This window comes from Rana temporaria, chromosome 8, assembly GCF_905171775.1.
Source record: "Rana temporaria chromosome 8, aRanTem1.1, whole genome shotgun sequence".
Lineage (NCBI taxonomy): Eukaryota > Metazoa > Chordata > Amphibia > Anura > Ranidae > Rana > Rana temporaria.
This window is the reverse complement of record NC_053496.1, coordinates 171,771,123-171,783,974: the sequence shown is the minus strand read 5'-3', so window position 1 is coordinate 171,783,974 and position 12,852 is coordinate 171,771,123. Positions and strand designations below refer to the sequence as shown.

The window sequence follows — 12,852 nt, the reverse complement described above, 5'->3', positions numbered from 1 at the left end:
AATGGGAAAAATACAACCCCCCTATGCTAGTAGGCACGGTGGAGCGGGGTGTGTAATTCTATTTTTGTTATTTTTATTCTGCACTGACTGTCTGTGAAATTGCCCCTGCCCCCTATTAAATCCAATCTGGGGACAAAACCAGGGACAGACTTCGTCCGGGGACAGTGTCCTCAATCAGGGGACTGTCCCCTGAAACTGGGGATGTCTGGTCACCCTAATATAATGTGACATTGGGGAGTTCAGCTCAGTGGTAGAGTCCATGCCAGTATGAGCTGCGTTTCAGGGCTTGCCAGCCCATTTTTTATCTAACAAAACAAAAATAACGCAAATCAGGATTTTTACACACAGGGGGTTCAGTTTCACATAGCAAAACTGCATGGCTCCCAACTGCCCTGGATTTTGAAGGACTATCACTGGTTTGGAGGGACTGTCCTTGGTTTGGAGGGACTGTCCCAGATTTCGAGGGACTGTCCCTGGTTTGGAACAAAGTTCCTCTGTCCCTCTTTCCTCCTCATTTGTCCCTCATTTTGGTCTGATCTATATAGTTGTATATAAAATGCACTACTTATCTATCAAAAAGTGTTTCCCAGCGCTAAACCTTTCATCCAATTTCTAAATTGCTGCATTTGGAAATTCCAAAAGGAACAGAAGGGGTCAAAATAGCACGTATGGGTTTAAGGGGGTGTGTCCTATGCCTACGTACTTTTGTTAATAGGCGTCCCTTATTCCCATTTCAAAAAGTTGGGAGTTATGAAACTGGTAACAAAAATTCCCGAGCCACCCGACTACCTCTTCAGCAGCACACTCACACAGCCTGCAGGTCTCCAGTAAGACCCTGACACAAGACTGAAGGCGTCATCCCACCCAAGACTCTCTGAAGCTTTTAGACCCTGATCTGGGATTACAAAAACAGTAGTTTGTGTATCTCCCGAAATTCTGAGATTTCCCTGCAGTAGTTTGTGTCTCTCCCCCTCCCACAAAGGTGACTTTTCCCTTCAGTGGTTTGTGTTTTTGCTCCTCCCACAATAGTGAGATCTCGCATAGTAGTTAGTGTCTCTGCCCCTCCCACAATGGTGAGATCTCCCATAGTAGTTAGTACCTCTGCCCCTCCCACGATGGTGAGATTTCCTGCAGCAGTTAGTGTCTCTGCCCCTCCCACAATGGTGAGATTTCCCTGCAGTAGTTTGTGTCTCTTCCCCTCCCACAAAGGTGACTTTTCCCTTCAGTGGTTTGTGTCTTTGCTCCTCCCACAATGGTGAGATCCCCCCCCCCAGTAGTTGGTGTCTCTGCCCCTCCCATAATAGTGAGATCTCACCCGAGTAGTTAGTGTCTCTGCCCCTCCCACAATAGTGAGATCTCCCACGAGTAGTTAGTGTCTCTGCCCCTCCCACAATGGTGAGATCCCCCATAGTAGTTAGTACCTCTGCCCCTCCCACGATGGTGAGATTTCCTGTAGTAGTTTGTGTCTCTCCCCCTCCCACAAAGGTGACTTTTCCCTTCAGTGGTTTGTGTCTTTGCTCCTCCCACAATGGTGAGATCTCCCCCCAGTAGTTAGTGTCTCTGCCCCTCCCACAATAGTGAGATCTCCCCCGAGTAGTTAGTGTCTCTGCCCCTCCCACAATGGTGAGATCTCCCATAGTAGTTAGTACCTCTGCCCCTCCCACGATGGTGAGATTTCCTGTAGTAGTTTGTGTCTCTGCCCCTCCCACAATGGTGAGACCCCCCCCCCAGCAGTTAGTGTCTCTGCCCCTCCCACAATGGTGAGATTTCCCTGCAGTAGTTTGTGTCTCTCCCCCTCCCACAAAGGTGACTTTTCCCTTCAGTGGTTTGTGTCTTTGCTCCTCCCACAATGGTGAGATCCCCCCCCCCCAGTAGTTAGTGTCTCTGCCCCTCCCAAAATGGTGAGATCTCCCATAGTAGTTAGTACCTCTGCCCCTCCCACGATGGTGAGATTTCCTGTAGTAGTTTGTGTCTCTGCCCCTCCCACAATGGTGAGACCCCCCCCAGCAGTTAGTGTCTCTGCCCCTCCCACAATGGTGAGATCCCCTCCCCAGCAGTTAGTGTCTCTGCCCCTCCCACAATGGTGAACTGGTCATCATTTCCATCACTTACCTCATCCCTTTCCGCTTCATCTACCACTCCCTTCACATCTCTTTTTTCCCCTTCCTCACTCATCCTTTTTGACCCCATGTTACACTCGCAGGTGGTCTCCACATATATATTATTATATTATTTTACCCATTATACACAATCATCTATTAAGCAATATATTTTAATACATACGTGCACGTGGGTCTTTACCATTTGGCATAACCCTATATTCACCTACTTATAATTCATTTTCAGCACTAAACCATAGTAGTGCCACCTCCTGGCAATTGATAAGAACAGATACTATACTTAATCTTAGCCAAAAGGCCAAGAAGCGGCATGGCATGGCATTGGTCAGGTGACCTTTGCAAAAGGAAAAATATACGTGTTCAGGCAGAGTCACTAACTGGCTGCTTCCATCTGAACATCCCACCTCCCAGGTCCTTCTGTTGACAACATGTGAGCTATGCCTTGGCGTTGATCCGCAGTTGCAAGGGGCTCCAAATATGGGTTAGCCCTCAACACCATGGGTTTCACAGCACAAGTGTCATGGTTAGTCCCTGACACCTCCCCTTTCTGATCCCTCTATGGAATACTATCTTTATTTGGGTGGGTCAGGGGACTTGGAGGCATCATGGGAGCAGATGGTAATTCTAAAAAAGATCAACCAACATAAACGGGGCCCCAACATGGACGGTTTTCAGGAGACCTACGCACGTGACCAAAAAACGCCTTGGATTGAGATCGCATTGGTAATGAGTAGTTGTTGTAAAATTTTCTGGAGATTGTTTATTTGGAAAGTATCAGAAGCCATTTCACTACCCACTATGGCTTAGCCAACTCAACAGATAGCGAAGGATTTGGTTCTACAACGTTACCTTTAGGTATTTTTGTTACCACAGCTGAAAATGACTTTTGACAAATAGCCCAGATGGATGGAAATTCAAATACTAACATCAAGGTGGACGTATCTTTTATTATCGATGGACACCAGCCAATGGAGAATGCAGGTTAATGAGCTGGAAAGTTCAACAGCACTAAAGTCATCCCAGTGCTTTCAAAGGGGTCTATAGTCATCTCTCACATGATGGCGATGTGCAACTGTCTGGAAGTAGGAAAACTTGGATTCCACTGCAAAATGTCCTTGTTGGTCCAACACTGATGTTCTCCTTTAGATTTTCGAATGCCGCGTACACACGATCGGAAATTCCGACAAGAAAAGTTTGATGTGAGCTTTTGGTCGGAAATTCCAACCGTGTGTAGGCTCCATCGGACATTTTCTAACGGAATTTCCAACAACAAAAATTTGATAGCTGGTTCTCAATTTTTCCGACAAGAAAAGTCGGAAATTCCGATCGTCTGTATGCAGTTCCGAGGCACAAAAATCACGCATGCTCTGAATCAATTTGACGCATGCTCGGAATCATTGAACTTCATTTTTCTCGGCTCGTTGTAGTGTTGTACGTCACCCCGTTCTTGGCGGTCGGAATTTCCGACAACATTTGTGTGACTGTGTGTATGCAACACAAGTTCGAGCCAACATTCCTTCGAAAAAAAATCCACTGTTTTCTTGTCGGAATTTCCGATCGCGTGTACGCGGCATTAGTCAGTAAATATGGAAGAGTTTCAGACGATGTCGGAAAAAGCCCAACTGAATAAAACGTTTCTTACAAACTTGTCTGAAACAAACATCAGGTCCCGTCAATACCCCGAAGCTCAACGTGATGCAACTTTTGGTTTTGGTGCCGCACAAGAGACGACTTACACACAAAGCCCTTCCCGCACTCGGGGCAGGAAAATGGCCTTTCCCCAGTGTGTGTCCTCTCGTGGATATGGAGGTCAGAGCGGTTTCGGAAGCACTTTCCGCAGAGGGAACACGAATGCGGTTTCTCCCCAGTGTGGGTGCGCTGATGTGAAATGCGATGGGAGCTGCTGACGAAGGATCGGCCGCACTGGAAGCAGGGGTAAGGTTTCTCCCCCGTGTGGATTCTCTGGTGGACGATGCAGTCAGAGCTGCTGCTGAAACATTTTCCACACACAGCACAGGAAAATGGCTTTTCCCCGGTATGCGTCCGGACATGGATGGCAAGGTTTGATTTCCGGGTGAAGGTCTTCTTGCACTGTGTACAGGTATACGGCTTCTCTACAGTGTGCGCCCTATGATGGACAGCCAAGTCTGAGGTATTGAGAAAGCATTTCCCACACTGCAAACAGGTAAAGGTCTTTCTTCCAGGGTTTTTTTTCTGGTGTCCACCAATCGGTGGCCTACCATAGGCACTACGGAAAACTGGTTTCTGTACCGTAAAATGGTCTTCAAGATCAGAATCAGAGAATTGATGTTCAAACCTCCCAAAGCTTTGGAAAGCATCCGAAGCCATTTCATGATCAAAGTTATCGTTTTTATATTGGGTCACTGAATGGCTGGTGGCCATGAAGCCTTCTTCAGCTAAGAAGGTTTCCTCTTTAATTTGAGTAGAGGGATATCGTTTGTGATGTGAAGAATCACCGGAGAGTGGGAGATCTTCATCTTGGCATGAAGCCGGTGTCTCGGTGACATTCTCTGGAGTGTGGGACCCGGTGTGTTCTTGCGGAGAGGATTTTGCAGTTGAGTGATTGACTTTGATCCCGGGATCATCACTTAAACAATTATTTGATGGAAAAATCAGGACATGGGACTCTCTAAATAGTAAATCTGTTGAAGAGAGAGATACATGGTGGTGAGATGGTGGAATGGAAACCAATCATCAAAGAAGAGTCACTAAAGGGTTCAAGGGACGCCTTGGTTGTTTATGTTATATAATTGGGGGTTAGAAAATTGGTGGTAGGACAAAGTCAACTGTTACGTTTCCAGCAATAAAAAGTCTCCTCTTACCCGGTGATGTGAGGGGCGGCTGGTCCTTCATCATGACGTCCTTGTAGAGATCCTTGTGTCCTTCTAGATACTCCCACTCCTCCATGGAGAAATAGACAGTGACATCCTGACACCTTATAGGAACCTGACACACACAATGATACCGTCACCATCCAGACACACCCCTTGTCTGTTACTGGATAATGTCCCAGAATTCCCGGCACCGCTCACCTCTCCTGTTAGCAGCTCCATCATCTTCTGGGTGACTTCTAGAATTTTCTCCTTATTCTTTCTCTCTGGTATCAGGAAGTGAGTTAGAGGCATTGTGATTGTTATATGGTCTCCAGACTTGTTCATTATCTGTTGGAACAGCAAGAGTGATGTCATGTGACCTCCCAGAATCCTCCTCACCTCTCCGGTCAGGTCTGTGTTTTATTAATAGAGATAAGAGTGATGTCATGTGACCTCCCAGAATCCTCCTCACCTCTCCGGTTAGGTCTGTGTTTTATTAATAGAGATCAGAGTGATGTCATGTGACCTCCCAGAATCCTCCTCACCTCTCCGGTCAGGTCTGTGTTTTATTAATAGAGATAAGAGTGACGTCATGTGACCTCCCAGAATCCTCCTCGCCTCTCCGGTCAGGTCTGTGTTTTATTAATAGAGATAAGAGAGATGTCATGTGACCTCCCAGAATCCTCCTCACCTCTTTGGTCAGGTCTGTGTTTTATTAATAGAGATAAGAGTGACGTCATGTGACCTCCCAGAATCCTCCTCGCCTCTCCGGTCAGGTCTGTGTTTTATTAATAGAGATAAGGGAGATGTCATGTGACCTCCCAGAATCCTCCTCACCTCTCCGGTCAGCAGGTAGATGATCTCCAGGGTGAGGTTCAGTATCTTTTCAGTCATGTGACTCGGCTCCTTCTTCATCGCTGTCCCAGAAATTCTCTTGACCTATAGAAGACTCTTCTGTACATTTATTGCCATCCGAAATTTTGGTTGTACTAGAAATATAAAAAAGATACAAACTTTAGTCCATGCATTATATATATTTGGGAATTTGGAAAAGGGGGTGGAAAAAAATGAACCCAGAGCATGGGACCTGGAGGGTGGGGTAGCGAGAAGGGTTTATATGACAGGGGGGGGGGGATTTTATGCCAAATTTATAACGTAGATAGATACCTTTTGATCGCCTAAATTATAATTTGGTATGATCTAGGACAGACCCAGCCAGCAACAGATTGTCCCTGGAAATTGCTGACATCTACGGACGTGCAGGAAGACACTCTATATAGACAATCTATTTAATAAATATATAGCAACCTAATGAAATACCAAACACACTACACAGAATATAATAGATATATGATGGAATACATACCCGGCTGGTGAGTTGAGCTCCCTTCCTCCCCCTAGACTACAACTGATATTTCTCTACATTTCTTTCTTCCATCCTAACATCAGTCCTCTGGCATCATCCACTACTGCCTAGCCATTATTACCCTCACAGGTCCAGCTGCATGCTGGGAAGTGGAAGTTTAGCCCAGCGAAGGGTATTGAACAGACTACAACACCCACAGTGCATTGCTGAGCCCCAGAGAGGTGAGACATCTGCACTGTGCGTTCCAAAAGGCTTCCGGTGTTTGCGTTCCAAAAGGAGAGTCGCACTTCCGGACAAGCTTTGATCTCTATGTCTGCCCCCCTGTGGTCAGTCTAAAAAATGCAACTTTGTAGTATTAGTAATATTCATGCTGTAGAGGAGCGCTGCCATCTAGTGGCAGTTTTGCTAAATGCAGGTGTTATAATAATGATCATAACAACAATATACTGCAATTCTGACTCCGTGTAATGCCCTGTGCACACGATCGGTTCATCCGATGAAAACGGTCTGATGGATTTTTTTTATCAGATATCCGATGAAGCCGACTTTCATCAGTCTTGCCTACACACCATCAGTTAAAAAAATGATCGTGTCAGAACGCGGTGACGTAAAACACAACGACGTGCTGAGAAAAATGAAGTTCAATGCTTCCAAGCATGCGTCGACTTGATTCTGCGTGGATTTTTAACCGATGGACGTGCCCACAGACGATCGCTTTTTTTCTAACGGTTAGTAAACCATCAGATGATTTTAAAACAAGTTCCTAGTTTTTTAACCGATGGAAAAAAAATGATGGGTCCCACACACGATCGTGTGTACGTGGCATAAGTCCGAAGTGTAACGGGAGGGCCCGTGGAACCCAGAATCCCTTGGAAAGTATGGGATACCCTTGTTTCAGCTCCCCATGCACCTCTTATGTCCAAGTCACCCGATGTCTATTAGGGGCACAGGGTGAGCAAGAAAATAATGGACATTAAGAATATGTCATGGATTACTTTAAATGGGACAGTAATATTCATTAACAATATCTCTCAAGAAATATGAAGATTCTATCTCCTGTACACTGTGAGGGCTATGACCAGGAAGTATAACTCCTTATATGGGCATTCCAGGAACTTCAATGTAAGAGTCATTAGATCCCCGTTGTTGTTTGTGGTAATTAACTCTGCTATTGTGTGAAGGAGTTCTGTGTTGATTGTTGATAATGTTGATTGTGTCTTCTGAGCTACCAGACAGCAAGTCTAGTCTAAAGGTCATGTCTCTGAGTCATTTAGGCTGTCAAAAGGGATTAGTTAATGAGCTCATGTTAATTTGGTTCCTGGTCACAGGAGTATTGCTAGAGAAATATGAGCAGGTTGTAGGAACCTCCTCTTTTTCTGTATATAAGACTGTTTTCCTCAATAAAGATTCATATTCCTGTTTGACCTTCAACACTGAGCTTCGTCTCATATTTGGGGGAGAATTATTTGTATGGGTTTCTTCTTCGGCTGGTTGGTGTGTCAGTAGCTGCCTTTGTGTTCGGGAATGGAATATCCTAAACGACTTTAACCCCTTTCATACACAGAGTGTCGTTACAGGGTGGTTTTGTCCGGTGGCCCTTAGAAAGCTTTCAGTGGAATTCTGCTCTCTGTTCAGTCTAGGCATGCTCACTGTACAATGGAAAGATCAGAATTTGTTGATCTGCTATATACAGAGTATGAAAAAGTAAAGTGCAAATATGGCTGCCTCTTGTGTATATTGAGTAAAAAACTTAACAGAATTCAATTTTTTTTTTATAAAAGTTGAACACACATTATTATACAATATACAGTATATGAGATCTACTATAACAGGGATATGCAATTAGCAGGCCTCCAGCTGTTGCAAAACTACAAGTCCCATCATGCTATTGCCTCTGAGTGTTATGCTTGTGGCTGTCAGAGTCTTGCTATGCCTCATGGGATTTGTAGTTCTGCAACATCTGGAGGTCCGCTAATTGCATATCCCCGTACTATAAGCTCATAAAATCCCTTTTGATGGCCATGGCTCATCAAAAGCATTTAAAGGAACCCTAAAACACACGTAGGGAATGCTAAAGAAGCCTCTCATGCTAAATGATTAGGCAAAATGCGTCAATGGCATCTGCAGAGTGGAGTGTCCTTAACAGTGGTGTAACAATAAAGTTTTATTTATCCTAACAGAACAGGGTGCGGCGTCCTATTATGGTATAAGGCCTCTTAGGTTACCATATGTCATTTGAGCATTCCTTATGTGCAGCTTGATGAATCAAGCTGATAAATTCCCACTTATTTGCCCTGGACTATCAATAGATTTTAAGCGGCCTTCAAACACACTTAGGGTATTCTATATGCCATTTGAGCATTTCTTATGTGCAACATGTTCAATCAAGCTGATAAAATCCCATTTATTGGTCCTGATTCATCAATCGCTTTTAACCACTTGAAGATCAGGTCTTTGCTGGCCCCTTTTGTTTACAATTTAAAAATCTATATATATATATATATATTTTAGCAAAGACCCTAGGGAATAAAATAGCGATCGTTGCAATTTTTTATGTCACACAGTAATTGCTCAGTGATTTTTCAAACACAATTTTTTGGGCAAAAAATATATTTTAATGAATAATAAAAAAAACACACTATTTACCGCAATATTTTTGTAAGATATAAAAGGTAATGTTACGCCGAGTAAAATAGATACCTAACATGTCACGCGTTAAAATTGCGCACGCTCGTGGAATTTGCGACAAACTACGCTACTTAAAAATCTCCATAGGCGACGCTATAAACGCCTTTATAGGTTACAAGTTTTGAGTTACAGAGGAGATCTAGTGCTCGAATTATTGCTGTCACTTAAAGGATCGCAGTGATACCTCACGTGTGGTTCGATCATCGTTTGGTTACAAATGCGTTTGTTCCTGCGCCTGAGCATGGAGGGATGGGTGTGCGTTACATTTATTTTGTTATTTATTTTATTTTTATACTGTCCCTTTAATTATAATTTTTTGCTCACTTTCATTTCTATTACAGGGAATATAAACAACCCTTGTAATAGAAATAATGATGACAGGTCCACTTTATGGAGAGATCTGGAGTCAAAAAGACCCCAAATCTCTCTTTTACCTTTAGGCTCCATTCACACTTGTGCGACTCCGAGCTCGAGTGAGTTTGGAGTGCAACTTTGGATGGGTGAGTTGCTTGACACCCCATTCACTCTTGTGCGACTTGTCATGTGACTTTGGGTCGTACCCCATGTTTTCACGCACTACTTTGGTTCGACTTTCATACAACATGGCCGTAGACTTCAGTGTTTAATGTCTGTGGATATTACAGTGGGGGAGATGTCTGTGGATATTACAGTGGGGGGGAGATGTCTGTGGATATTACAGTGGGGAGATGTGGTGGATATTACAGTGGGGGAGATGTCTGTGGATATTACAGTGGGGGGAGATGTCTGTGGATATTACAGTGGGGGAGAGGTCTGTGGATATTACAGTGGGGGGAGATGTCTGTGGATATTACAGTGGGGAGATGTCTGTGGATATTACAGTGGGGAGATGTCTGTGGATATTACAGTGGGGAGATGTCTGTGGATATTACAGTGGGGGAGATGTCTGTGGATATTACAGTGGGGGGGAGATGTCTGTGGATATTACAGTGGGGGAGATGTCTGTGGATATTACAGTGGGGAGATGTCTGTGGATATTACAGTGGGGAGATGTCTGTGGATATTACAGTGGGGAGATGTCTGTGGATATTACAGTGGGGGAGATGTCTGTGGATATTACAGTGGGGGTGATGTCTGTGGATATTACAGTGGGGGGAGATGTCTGTGGATATTACAGTGGGGGAGATGTCTGTGGATATTACAGTGGGGACTATATATGGTGGTGATCCGAAAAATGTATGTGCATTATAATTAATCGAAATTAGTCGATTGATCGAACACGAAAATTGTAATCAGTAACAGCCCTAATATATATATATATATTGCGGTTGGCTTAAGAAACCTTCAAATGCACTTAGGGTGTTCTAAAGAGGCTTCTTATACTATATGATTAGGCGAAATGCATCAGCTGCATCAGCAGGGTGGAGTGTCCTCAACAGTGGTGGAACAATAAAGTTGTGTTTATCCTTATAGAACAGCAGGGTGCAGCTTCCTACTATGGTATGAGGCCTCTTATATTACCCTACTGTATGCCATTTAAGCACTCCTTAAGTGCAATCTGCTAAATCAGGACCAATAGCTTCCCAAATAAACCCCCAATACAACATCATTCTTTTCTCAATGCAGGCACTGGCCCTCTGGCCCTCCGGAGGAAAGGGACGAGTTGGGTGAAGAGAGTTGTTTCTCAGTGTGATTGGAAGCCTCTCCCGCACTGTCCGCAGGAATAAGGCCTCTGCCCCGTGTGAGTCCGCTGATGCAAGAGGAGGTTCGACCTTTGGATGAAACGTTTCCCGCAATCAGAACAACAGTAAGGCCTTTCCCCCGTGTGGATCCTGAGGTGCCGGGTGAGGTCAGAGTTTTTCAAGAAGGCCTTCCCGCATTCAGAGCAGGAGAACGGCTTCACCCGGCTATGGTACTTCCGGTGTTTGGTGAGGCGGGACTTTGAGACAAAACACTTCCCGCACTCGGAGCAGTGGAAGGGCTTGTCGCCACTGTGGACCCTCAGGTGAGCCCGCAGGACGGCGTTGGTGACAAAGCATTTCCCGCACTCGGGGCAGCTAAAAGGCTTCTCACCCGTGTGAGATCTTTGGTGGGTGACCAGGTGGGCGTTCTTAATGAAGGACTTTCCACACACGGACCAGGGGAACGGACGCTCGCCCGTGTGAATGCGCTGGTGGGTGACGAGCTGCGAGTTGTAGAGAAAACATTTGCCGCACTCCGAGCAGGAATACGGCTTCTGGCCAGTGTGGATTTTACGGTGTTTGATGAGCTCGGCCTTGGTCTCAAAGCTTTTTCCACAACCGCAGCAACCGTAGGGTTTATCGTCATTGGGAGCTTTGGTGGAAGGGGCGTTCTCGGCTATGCATTGATCAGATCCAGAGGAAGGTTTTTCACTGTCAGTAGAAACCCTCTGACAGCCGTCTGAACATGGGGGATGATTGGCAGCCGAGAGGGGGATCTCCTTAGTAGGAGCAGATGAAGGTTGGGTATGAGGGCTGGGTATGAAGACATGAGGTTGGTGGAGATCTTCTTCAGTTGAGGGGGGCTCCTTCTTAAAAACAGTAAATACATATGATGGAGAGTCTGTAGGTGGGGAGACGTAGGAGTTGGACAGGTGTTCCTCCACCTCATTGTGAAGATCTCCTAAAAAATAAAATGATCGCGGTAAAAAGTCAACATCTTCCTTCTCATAAGGAAAAACGAAAAAATAAAACATTCCCTACCTGGTAATGTGAGGGGCGGCTGATTCTCCATCATGACGTCCTTGTAGAGATCCCTGTGTCCTTCTATATACTCCCACTCCTCCATGGAGAAATAGACAGTGACATCCTCACACCTTATAGGAACCTGACACACACAATGATACCGTCACCATCCAGACACATCCCTTGTCTGTTACTGGATAATGTCCCAGAATTCCCGGCACCGCTCACCTCTCCTGTCAGCAGCTCCATCATCTTCTGGGTGACTTCTAGGATCTTCTTGCTGTGGTTTCTCCCGGGTGTCAGGTTGGGAGTCCTGCTCCATCCTCCTGACATTTTTAAACAGTTAGTGGATTTCACATTGGCACCGGGCTTCTTCATAGGCCCATAATCCTAAGTAGGAAAATGGCGCACTTTACGAAGAATTACAGTAATAATGTTTCTTTCTTACAATCCTATACCAGGTCCGTGTTTTATAAACAGAGATAAGAGTGATGTCATGTGACCTCCCAGAATCCTCCTCACCTCTCCGGTCAGGTCTGTGTTTTCTAAATAGAGATAAGAGTGATGTCATGTGACCTCCCAGAATCCTCCTCACCTCTCCGGTCAGGTCTGTGTTTTATTAATAGAGATAAGAGTGATGTCATGTGACCTCCCAGAATCCTCCTTACCTCTCCGGTCAGGTCTGTGTTTTATTACTAGAGATAAGAGTGATGTCATGTGACCTCCCAGAATCCTCCTCACCTCTCCGGTCAGCAGGTAGAGGATCTCCAGGGTAAGTTGTAAGATCTTGTCCCTCTTGTGACTTCTGCCCTTCTCCATTCTCGGTTCAATCACTGGGACGCCGTCCAGGGAAATCTCTTTTTTTTATATATATTATTCTCTGATCTCACAGCACTATATAGAGGAGAAATAAAAAAAAAGGTAAAAAAACATCACCTAACAACTAGGATTTGTTATATCTCAGGGGGAAGTGACTGGATGAATAAGGAATGTAGCACCGAGGAATGGCGACGAATTTGCCGCAAATGCCGTCTTCTCACACATACATTAAATAACGGAGATTACCTTTAGTTTCCGCCAATCGGATCATCACCGCCGTCTCCCCCTCCTTCTCAGAGCGATCATAAATCAACACACAAGGTTTACAGTCTCCTTCCCAG

The 12,852-nt window shown here is 45.0% G+C and overlaps 1 protein-coding gene and 1 pseudogene across 1 annotated transcript; both read right to left on the bottom strand.

Annotated features, from left to right (window-relative positions):
* Positions 1–2,315: 2,315 nt before the first annotated feature.
* LOC120912556 lies at positions 2,316–2,430 on the bottom strand (annotated as a pseudogene).
* An 8,241-nt stretch (positions 2,431–10,671) lies between these two features.
* On the bottom strand, positions 10,672–12,511 carry LOC120910498 (gastrula zinc finger protein XlCGF17.1-like). The gene is made up of 2 exons (XM_040322255.1): positions 12,434–12,511; positions 10,672–11,670 (listed from the first exon to the last, which is right to left on the bottom strand). The coding sequence occupies exons 1-2, from the start codon at positions 12,509–12,511 to the stop codon at positions 10,672–10,674; spliced, it is 1,077 nt and encodes a 358-aa protein (XP_040178189.1).
* Between the last annotated feature and the right edge of the window lie 341 nt (positions 12,512–12,852).

Excerpts from the sequence above, each read along its gene's own strand:
- LOC120910498 (XM_040322255.1), bottom strand. The coding sequence starts at position 12,511 with ATGGAGAAGGGCAGAAGTCACAAGAGGGACAAGATCTTACAACTTACC. Across the intron at positions 11,671-12,433 it reads TCTACCTGCTGACCGGAGAG|GAAGATGTTGACTTTTTACC; the intron begins GTGAGGAGGATT and ends CCTTATGAGAAG.